This window comes from Paramisgurnus dabryanus, chromosome 3 (assembly GCF_030506205.2).
Source record: "Paramisgurnus dabryanus chromosome 3, PD_genome_1.1, whole genome shotgun sequence".
Taxonomy (NCBI): Eukaryota; Metazoa; Chordata; class Actinopteri; order Cypriniformes; family Cobitidae; genus Paramisgurnus; species Paramisgurnus dabryanus.
In genome coordinates, this window is record NC_133339.1 from 4,362,943 (window position 1) to 4,374,144 (window position 11,202).

An 11,202-nucleotide genomic window follows, 5' to 3' on the forward strand; every position below is an offset into this window, starting at 1 on the left:
TTCTTTATTATACTTTTTATTTTCAGCTTGCGAATGGAATTATATTATTGTAGATTTTCAGCATTGTACTTTCTCTAAAATGTTGTGCATCTTATAGGGAGTCCTTTAAGCTGTTAAATAATAGGTTGACATATTTGAGTAAGCGTTTTTTGAATCCTACTACCATTTTTGTTTAATTATACATGTGTAACGTGGGTGCTTAACGTAAGCGAAGGAGAGTAGAATCCATGTGCAAAAGAGGTTTATTAAGTAAATCCCAAAAGGAAACACATCCAATAAGGGGCAATCCAAAATGTAATCCAATGACAGGCAATAGGTCAGGGCAGGCAGCAAAACAAACAATATCCAAAAAAACAGGCACGGGTCAAAAAACAGGCAGGCAAAGAACAGAATAACCAGATAACAGAATACAGACAGGCTAAACAAACAGGCTGGTCATACTAGGTAACAGGCTGGAGATACTAAGTAATAATCAGCAGTGACTGAACAGAACTGAAGTGGCTATAACTATACAAACAGGAAGTGGGATGTGAAGTGTTACATTGCAAGATGAATATCAAAATAAAAGTCAGAACAGAACAGGGTATCAAAATAAAAGTACAACACACAAAACATAACAGAACACAACAAAACCCTTACAGCATGCAAAAATATTTCTTCTGACACATGTAGGCTAAATCAATTATTTAAATGACAGTATAAGTACAGTGGCAAGAAAAAGTATGTGTTCCCTCCACCCTATTTCACTGCTGGACTGATGTTTTAATGCTGGTAACTTGTGCCATATATAACAGACTGAGACAAAAAAATGCTTGCAGTAAATGTCAAGGAATCTAAAGCCCTTTTCACACAGAAATTCCGTAAAATACACGTAAAATGCATCCTGGATTTTTCCGGAATAGTTAGAGTTTTTGTTCGTTCACACTGCCAAGATTACACGGCATCTGATGGTCCCGGAAAGACACGTGACATGTTGAAAGTCCCGCCCTCTCTTCTACGCAGCGTCTGAAGTTTGCATATTATTTATTATTTCTCTCTCCAGAAACAACTCGCGTGCATTTTTGTTTATGATAAGACTACAAAGGAGCGCGTGAATGCACAGTTCTATTCTGGTGAATGATCTCAGCTTCAGAGTGGATATTTGACAAGCTCCCTGATTTCTGCTTTGATACAGTTTTCAGGCATTTCTCATCGTGATTGTTTATATGCATTTAAAACCCGCATTTTGAGGAGCTGAACAATATATCTCGTTGGGATGACATGCGGGTATTTTCGTTTATTATAGCTCAAATGAGCACGTGACGCGATATTCTTTTATGCTGCTGAATGATCTCCGTTTCAACGCAGTAAGTAACGAGCTAACTTACCTGATATCCGCTTCAGTCTAGTATGCTGACATTTCTCGTAGTGAATGTTGTAAATCCCTGATTTTAAAGAGTTGAACCAACTTCATGTTGCCATGACACGCGCGTCCTCACTACGGCACGTGCGTCATTGTTTATGCGTCTCATATATCATTTCCTGATAACTGCTTCAATCTAGTTTGCAACATTTCTCGTGGTGAATGTTTATATACATGTTAGTTTGCAACATTTCTCGTGGTGAATGTTTACATACATGTTATCTCTCGTTGTAAGGAGCTGAACCATAACTTGTGTTGTGATGATGACGCGCGCGTCCTCACTTCGACACGCCCTTTATGGCATTCTTGTTCACACAGAGGGTTACCCGCGTATCTTACTAGGTCCTCTTTCCGGCAACGATCCCAGAAGATTAACGGAACGAGTTTTTGTTCACACAGACGCTTGTCTGGCAATTTTACGGGTATTTTCTGGGACCAGAGGTCTGTGTGAATGAGGTTTAACATTAACTGAAAAATTAAAATAAAAAAACATTCAATTGATCATATAGAAATAATTAATGTATTCAGTAGTCAATTCTGTTAGTCAAAAATGTAATTAGAGTGCTTTAATTTTTATAGCTTAACCATCAGTTTTGCATTGATACATCATTACAGAAAATAAAACAATAGATACAGTACACATTATTTACAGTGAATTGACTAAATTGATAACAACGGCATCTATTTAAACTACTTGAAGAAATAAATGCTTGTCAAAAATACATACCGTTTTATCCGAAGGCGTGTACCTGCTTTGTTCTTTTATGAGAGGACAACACATCAAGACAGACTACTAAATATATACAGTACTTGTTCTGAGATCATTTAGAAACTGAAAGCTTAAAGGAAAATAGGACAAAAACAGGAATCTTAAAAGATGGGCAATCACAGAAACTGTCAGAAAAATCTTGATTTCTTCAAATTTAGGTTTAAAGAAAACCCGTCAAAGCAAAGATAGAAAACAGAACTGGTAAAATCTGCATTCATCAAAGACATTATGTACACTATGTTTCCTCTTCAGTAATCCCAGTTGAGGTCTTTCGCCAGCCTTTGTAAACTTATGAAGAAATCTGGAAAATGATTAAGCCTGTTGATCTCATCGAATTTATCCTTTCTGTTGGATAGGATAACAAAAGAAGGAAATTAAATTTAACTTAAAATAATGATAGTGTTAGATAATTATTACAAAACTATTACAGTGATCATTCATCTTAGAAAATAATATTTAGGGGGATCTATATTTGCTTGTTTCTAGACTGTATAAGGTTACATGGCAATATAAGAAAAAAGAAGTCACGTCTCAGGAGGACAAGTTTTTGTTATGCAAAATTGGGTCACATATATTATAAATAATTAGGGTTCAAACACTTCAAGAACTGTAATTCTGTAGGTCCCCTTTAGTACAAATTAAACTGACTGGATAATTGAGATCTATATTCAGATGTTAGACCGCATGCTTCACTTACTCATGCACAAGTTTGTTGCGCATAAAACGTAGCAGGCCCAGTAAGTCATCCGGAAAAGGTATTTCTTCATTTCCTGGAAGCTGCAAATGTACATAACATAATAAACAAGCACCATCAGTCATTTTAAGATATGAACATAGTGTTAAAGACAATAACTTCATAAACAACGGTTTAATGGGGTGAGAAAAACCCATTGCCCATTGTTCTGGCATGGCATGCCATTCGATGCGTTTCCTCACCTTTGTTTTCCAGGTAGAAAAGCTTTCATTGTACTTCTTTACAGTGTCGCACAAGTTCACAACTTTTGCAAAATTATCACCAACTATTTCAGTTAAGGTTTTCCTAAAGAGAAAAGGCAAGTTAATGTAGCAACAAAACATGGGAGTCTGTTTAGATAACATACATAACATACAGTAAATACAGTAACACGATTTAAAATAACAAATTACTGTATAGGAATATACAGGTTTAAAATGTATAATAAATTTGAGGTCATGAAACTGGTCATAATTTCTGTTACTATAGTTACAAGCTCCATATTCCTGCCTGGCTTACTTTACTAAACTTAGTTTATAATAGTCTTTTGGCCACCTGATCTCCAGATATGACTGTTAACCACTACTGCTGTTAACCAAATGATAGGAGTTCTTAACCCTCAATCGGTTCTTGGAGTCTATATGACCCCAAACGACATTTCATTTAAAAAAAAAGGTTCCCTTCATCTCCGAGATTAAACTTTGTGACTTTTTCTAAATAATCTATCTTTACATACACAAAAATAAAACTAGGCTTGATTCGGTTGTTCTTAAGGTATGTAAAAAATTACTAATCTTTTAAAAATTAAAAATCATTAATCTGTCCTTGAAAGCGAATGAAAAATGCAAAAAAAAAAAAAAATGTAATTTTTCTCCCTTAGTCAAAAAATAAATATAAATAAATACAGCATATATCTGAAAATTTTGACAAAGAAATTAAGTCCTGGTTCTTGTGCACAAATGCAATGCAAAAAACACACACACGACTGCCACAGAGAGCATTTTTAAGAATTTGGCAAATAAAATCAGCCACAAAAAATATATAAAGGAGTGTGACTTAATGCACGCACATGTACACTCTCTCACACACAAACACAGACACACACAAACACAGACCAAAACATGCTCTCTCTCTCTCTCTCTCTCTCTCTCTCTCTCTCTCTCTCTCTCTCTCTCTCTCTCTCTCTCTCTCTCTCTCTCTCTCTCTCTCTCTCTCTCTCTCTGCCTCTCACACACATTCTCTCACGCACACATCCAGGCTCTCTTTCTCTTTCACACGCGCACACACACACACACACACACACACACACACACACATACACACACACTTAGTCAAATGTCTGTGGCATTTTGTAAAACTCAAACAACAAAGCCAAGACAAAACACACTCTCATGGGGTTCGAACCCATGACCTTAGAATCTATATGCATGTGATTTACTAGATGCACCACTGAGTTGACACAGCTCTGGGGGCAGCAGAAAGGGCTTACAGACCTGCAAGAATTGACATATGCCAATAACTGAAGATGCAGAGCTGACACTGCAGAGCAGAAATAACAGAAATACAATGTATATGAAAAGCAGATAACTCAAACAACAAAGAAGTCAAGACAAAACCCACTCTCAAACATAGGCAAAAATAGAACATATGTGAACTACAGACAGGTTGAAAAGAATTGATGAGGAAGAACAAAACTTTAAATGAAGAACCTAATACATGCCTCGGGTGAGATTCAAACCCATTATCTCAGAATCTCAATGCATGTGATTTACTAGATGCACCACTGAGATGACACAGCTCTGAGGGCAGTAGAAAGGGCTTACAGACCTGCAAGCATTGACATATGCCAATCACCAAAGATGCAGAACTGACACTGCAGAGCAGAAATAACAAAAATACAATGTATATGAGAATCAAAAAGCTTAAGTGAGATTGAAGTCAAGTAGGTAATTTTGTATAGTAATGATATACAATGTAATATACAGTCACATTAATATACTATGACAAATAGACAACGTCACAGGCAACTTTGGAGCAGTATTTCTAAGACAGAGAACAGAATATCAAAAATCTGTTCAGTCATTTCTGTGCGGATTGCTCCAAACATTATACGAGCAGAATCTGGCAAAAAATAAACAAAATTTGTAAAAGGAGTAGCTTTTTAAAAAATCATTTACCACATGCCTTACAATAACACATGAACAGAATGTTGGAAAATGACAAACAAGGTATTGTTGCGATCGGCATAAACCAGTGAATCCAATTTCACAAGGATAATCTATATCAGACAAAGTATTCAGAAGTTATAAGCAGTTCTATAAGAACTGTTATAGTTTATAACCCCTAGGTGGCGCTGTGACTTCCCAGGTACCTTCAAGACATCATGCCGAAGCTCCCTACCTATTTTTGCACGAATATGTCCAATAGTTCCAAAGATATAACAATTTATGACAAAATTCAAAATGGTGGACAGGCGGTGTGGTCAAACCCGACAAAATACATATTGACAGATTTGGCATGAACCAAGGACTCCGTAGACACCAGGATCACAATTTTCTGACAAACATTTCAGTAGTTATGGGCAAAAATAGCCTTTTTTAAATCTCATGACCCATAGGTGGCGCTGTCACCAAATTTGGCATGGACCCCCAGTTCATGGTCGGCATGACATGTACCAAATTCCATTTCAATTGATGAAGGAATGACCCAGATTCAGCTTCAGAAACATCTTTGCGTCAACCTCTTTATGTTTGCGCATTTATTACATTTGAACAAAGATAAAAATCAAAATTCTGTTCAGTCATTTCTGTGCGGCTCACTCCAAAGATCATATGTGCCAAAATTCATAACAATTGAACCAAATTTGAAGGAGAAGTAGCGAATAAACGAAATACTGTACATTTCAAAATGGCCGCTACTGTAATGGGTGGAGTCTTACTGTATGGCATTAAAACAATAGGTGTACTAAGTAGAATTTTCATAGATCAAATGGATCACCAGTTATAACCATTTGAACATTGAATTTTTGAGCTGCTGATGGCGCTATAGAGTTAGTGCTAGAGACCTAATTTTTGGTCACATGACTTTTTAAGACCACCACTACAACTGTGCAAAATTTCATCATTTTCCTACTTACAGTTCATAGGGCTGCCATAGACTCCCATTGGGGAAGAAATAGAAGAATAATAATACTGACAATTCCAATAAATGTCACAGCACCTTCGGTGCTTGACCCCTAATGACACATAATATGTTAAAATTACACATCTTGGGCCCTATTTTAACGATCTGAAACGCAAGTGCGAAGCGCAACGCGCAAGTGACTTTGTGGGTGGATCTTGGGCGCTGTTGCTATTTTCCCGGCGGGAGAAATAACTCTTGCACCGGGCGCAAATCACTAAGGGGTTGGTCTGAAGTAGGTTCATTATTCATAGGTGTGGTTTGGGTGTAACGTCAAATAAACCAATCAGAACGCTATCCAACATTCCCTTTAAACGCAAGGGCGCAAGTTCCATGGCGGGTTGCTATTACTATGACGAATTTACCAGGTGCACGCCAGGAGCGGTTCACAGCCGAGGAGACCCACGTTCTTGTAAGAGCAGTCAAAGACAGAGAAGTTGTGTTGTATGGGGATAGGAGAAACCCGCCCAAATCAGCGTAGGTTAAACAGGCGTGAGAGGAAATAGCCACAGTCTCATCAGCTGGCATCCCCATCGTTGCGCCAAGCGCTACAATGATGTCAGGAGACAGGGGAATCCCAAGCTTGCCAGCATAAATCGGGCACGCCGTGTAACGGGAGGTGGATCTGCCTCTACACAGACACCAGCAGAGGACATCGCTGCGTCCACCCTCACCTCACCGCTGAAAGGGCTTGGGGGCTTTGAAATCGGACCCAAGAAACGCAAGCAAGGTCCAACCCCAAAGTACTCTTACAAATCAAGTTCATATACATTAAGGTTTCTTATGAAAACATTTTAATTATTATTTACATAAAATAAACGTAATACAGCCACACAACAAACTTAATATTTTAATCGTTATTTGCATGAGCATTTTTTAACGCAGCCACACAATAAATAAAAACTATCACCACAATGCTCACCACAATGATTTCCCTTATCTCGTGTATTAATATTTTTTAGTGTAACAATTTATGATTTGCAAAAATAACTATTGCATCTGTGTAGATAAGATAAGCAAAGTGTATGCGCGTTGTGCACGCTATACATTATGGTCAAGCATGCGCCCTTAAAATAGCATAATGAACAACGTGCAACGCGCCACTGACTTTAAACATTTTTTTCTGGTCAGTGGCGCAATTGTTTTTTGAAACTGCAAAATAGCATCAGGGATGGTTTGCGCCGGAACACGCCTCTTTTTTTGTGCTGAACCGCCCAGGGAGCGCAAGTTCATTCCATAGTTTGCCGACGTGTGTCTGTGGAGGGAAAAACCCGCTGTGCGCCGGTGCAAAATACGAATGATACATGCGTCACTGACAAACTCAATTGCGCTGGGTGCAAGATAGGGCCCAATGTGTTAAAAGCTTACCACACAATGGTGTGTAAAAAATTAACACATCCTTTCTAAGAGTGTAGTTGAGGAATTTAGTGGTAACCAGGTACAAAAGTGCTTCAAATCTCTCAAAACACGTCTTTATTGTATAGATGAGAATTTATTGTATAGAGAGATATATTATTTGTATTATTGAAAATGTATATTTTTCTTACAATTATGCTTTCAATTTTGGGGTCATATAGACCCCAAGGGCCAGAAGTGTAAAAAGAAAACGAGGAGCGTTTGAGGGTTAAGTTACCTTAAATCAAGTAGCTTCCTCTTAGGTGTGCTTTTAGGCTTGGATGTTATCAACCTGTCAATGATCTGATCTACTGTTGGCTCTTCTCCATCACTGTTCTTCACTTCGTGGTAGAGGATGTGAAGTGTCTCCAAGTCCAAATAGTATTGAACTTCTCTTATATCACCCAGTTTCCTAAGAACTGCATCCTTCCTGAATGAAATACAATTGTGCAAACAAAAAGTATAAGAAATGTTTTGTTATTGTGCTGGTATTATTTACAGTCTTCTAAAGTCATAAAAAAAGATCTGAAACAGTACAGTCTACTGTTGCCATATTAGATTTGAGAGCTTACAACTTAGTCGGTTTTTCTTGAAAAGCTATTTTATGTCTTCAAGTAAGTCATGATAGAAATATAATTTTGAAAAACCTGTTCCTTCAGGAAAGATGCCAAGATGAAGAGCCAGAAGTCAAATACAAGATCCTGACAGTTTTAAAGCAAAGCAAAGGAGTTGCTTATGTCTGAGTAAAAAACCCATGGACAGAATTGGAAAAAACTGAAGAAACAATCTGAGCAAGAAAGAAGAAATTTAAAGTGGAAGATTAAGCAGAAGGTCACACAAATCATGCAAGTGGCAGAAATATTTTCTTAAAATTCATTCCACAATCAAACAAAAAGTAAAACAAAGTTATTTAAGTAACAGCATAAATAATCATTATATATTAAATATTTATATTTTAGTTTTAGGGTTGAAATTACTATTTCCTACATGAGAACTTACCTCCTGGTGACAGCATTCTCCTGTGTAAAATCAATTCACAACTGTTTATTTTATTCACATTTTCTACAGTCTAAAGTCAATGGCGCAATATGTTTTTTGTTATTTAAAGAGCGCGTTAGTAATATGCGCCTATAAACGGCAGGACAAAGCAGGTTTGCTTATCACATACATGAATGCGCAGCAGCACAAAAATGCTTTTAAATATGAAAGATTAAAGGATTGAAATGTAAAAGATTATTATTGAGTCTCTTGGACATAAATGAGGACCGATTATGAGACGTTAGAAGGTGCAAAGAGCCGCTTCACCTGTAGCCTGGTAAGTAAATAAATGCTTTGCTTTAAACAAATACATCTTTTTTTTTTTTTCTTTTTTTTTATGCTACCTCACGGATTTATTGTATATGATTACTCTGTACCTGTGGATATGGTGAGATGAGAAACATTTTTAAGTAATGCTTAAAAAAACTATTTGCTTAAAAAAACGCTGTCCAAGTGCTGAATCGTGCAGAGAGCCGTTTGTAAATTCTTTATCTCCTGTTTGTTACAAATAAAGTATTTTTAGAGTACAAACCTTTTCTTACATACTTGTAAATTTTTTTTTTGATGATATTGGATAGCCATACATTTAAAGCAATTAAAAGCCTGCTTTTTTACTTCCATGACTAAAAGAAAACGATTTTAAAGGTTTTATAAAAAAAATAACAATTTCAAAACAAGTGAAAAACAACACAATTAGCCTATTTAACATTAATCTTAAACTGGGGATCTTCTTCCTCCGCTTAATTTTTCAGTTTACAAAGTCCGTCATCTAAATGGGGATTAGACATAGCGACAGCCCAACTGGCTTTTAAAGGGGATGAGAGCTGAGACTCTCATTGGTTTATTGCACGTTACGCCCAAAATACTCCCTTTACTCATTTAAAAAATAGGACCTACCCTTTTCGACCATGCGCTCGGCGCACAAACCATTTTTCCCGTCGTTAAATTAGCAAAAGTGAATTCGGACACGCCCATTTAGATGTTGCGCTGTGCGCTTTAGACAATGCGCTTAGATCGTCAAAATAGGGCCCATAAAGTTCTTACTTTTCCCTGAAACTCAAACCATTATCAGATGCCCCCTCCACCATATATATATATATATATATATATATATATATATATATATATATATATATATATATATATATATATATATATATATATATATATATATATATAAAAATAATAAATGAATATCATAAACTATCGACTAAATTAACGACTACTAGTGAAAATCTGGAAATTCTTTGGTCGAGGGCAGCACTAATTTTAACTTTACATTCTAATTTAACTGAATTCATCATCAGTGTTGGGGAAAGTTACTTTTAAAAGTAATGCATTACAATATTAAGTTACTCTCAAAAAAGTAACTACTTGCGTTACTTAGTTACTTTTCATGGAAAGTAATGCTTACATTACTTACGTTGCTTTTGCGTTACTTTTTCTTGGCTAAGGCTTGATCTTTTTCAGGTATTGCATGTGTTTTTATTACTGAACAGTTCTCCATTCAGAAATTGCATATTTCATCACAAAAATGTTGAGCTCTGGCCTGCCATCTCAGTTTCTGACTCAACATGTGTAAAATGGTCGGAAAGATTACTGAAACTTTACTAAGGCATAATTCATCATTTACCTGACATCATCCCAGAAATAAGGGTGATTTAGGGCTTCATCAACAGTCGGTCTCTCTTCCGGGACTTTGCTGATCATTCTCTCAATGAGATCTTTTGCCACAACATCATCAACTTCATCAAGAGAGTAATTCCCTTCTCTAATTTTAGCCTCTTGCTCCCAAAGGTTATTTCCTTCAAAAGGATGTTTCCCAACAGAGAGTAGGTAGTACACTAGCATTCCAGCCACCTAGAATAAATTACAAAAACACGCTGATCTGACATTCGCACACCTGTGGCTGTCACTGTACATTATTGTACTTACAATGTATAGAAAGAGTTTTAGAGTTTACATGTACATGTGAGAAGAAACTTTTATCCAAAGCTATTCACAAACCTGGACATCTGAGCTTGTTTTGTATCCAGTTCTTTCAGTTTGATCAAGGGTCTCCACTGCCTCCCAGCATCTGGTACCAGCTCTCACAGTGTACACGGTGCTGCCATCCTCCAGTCTGCGGCTTAAGCCAAAGTCAGCCATTCTTGCGTTTTTTTCTGAATCTTTAAATTATATGTTAGAGTTTTAACATTACTTTATAAATCATACCAATAAAGTGCAACCAGTACAAGAAAACGATTATTAAATCTAGTTTTTATACCTATCAAAACATTTTTAGGTTTTATATCACGATGTATCACTTTAGCACGGTGAAGAACCTGAAGGCCGAGAAGCACCTCCTTCACTACTTTCTTCAAAGCAGTGACTTTGTTTTCAGCTTCTTCATTACGGAGAGTCTTCATGTAGCCCTCTAAATCATATTCACAAAGCTGTAGCGCAAGATAATAAAAATCCTCATCCTGTTCAAAGTCTACATATCTGACTATGTTCTTGCTCTCAAGCTTTAAATCTTGTAAATGTTTCAGTTCATTTACAAAGTCTTTGTCGTTCGTTGGATTCTTAAGTATTCGTTTGATGGCTACTTCAGTACCGTCTTTTTTTGGGCCAAGATAGACATGTATTCCACCACTTCCTGAGCCAATGATGTATTTCGCATCTCTACAAAAGTAGATATTGCCT

General features: G+C 36.6%; 1 protein-coding gene across 1 annotated transcript; it reads right to left on the reverse strand.

Moving 5' to 3' along the window:
- Nucleotides 1–1,867: 1,867 nt before the first annotated feature.
- LOC135733761 (uncharacterized) lies at nt 1,868–10,674 on the reverse strand. Its single transcript, XM_065252551.2, has 6 exons — nt 10,525–10,674; nt 10,151–10,377; nt 7,718–7,909; nt 3,108–3,210; nt 2,869–2,948; nt 1,868–2,516 (listed from the first exon to the last, which is right to left on the reverse strand). Exons 1-6 carry the CDS (start codon nt 10,663–10,665, stop codon nt 2,420–2,422), a joined length of 840 nt encoding a protein of 279 aa, XP_065108623.2. The 5' UTR covers nt 10,666–10,674; the 3' UTR covers nt 1,868–2,419.
- Between the last annotated feature and the right edge of the window lie 528 nt (nt 10,675–11,202).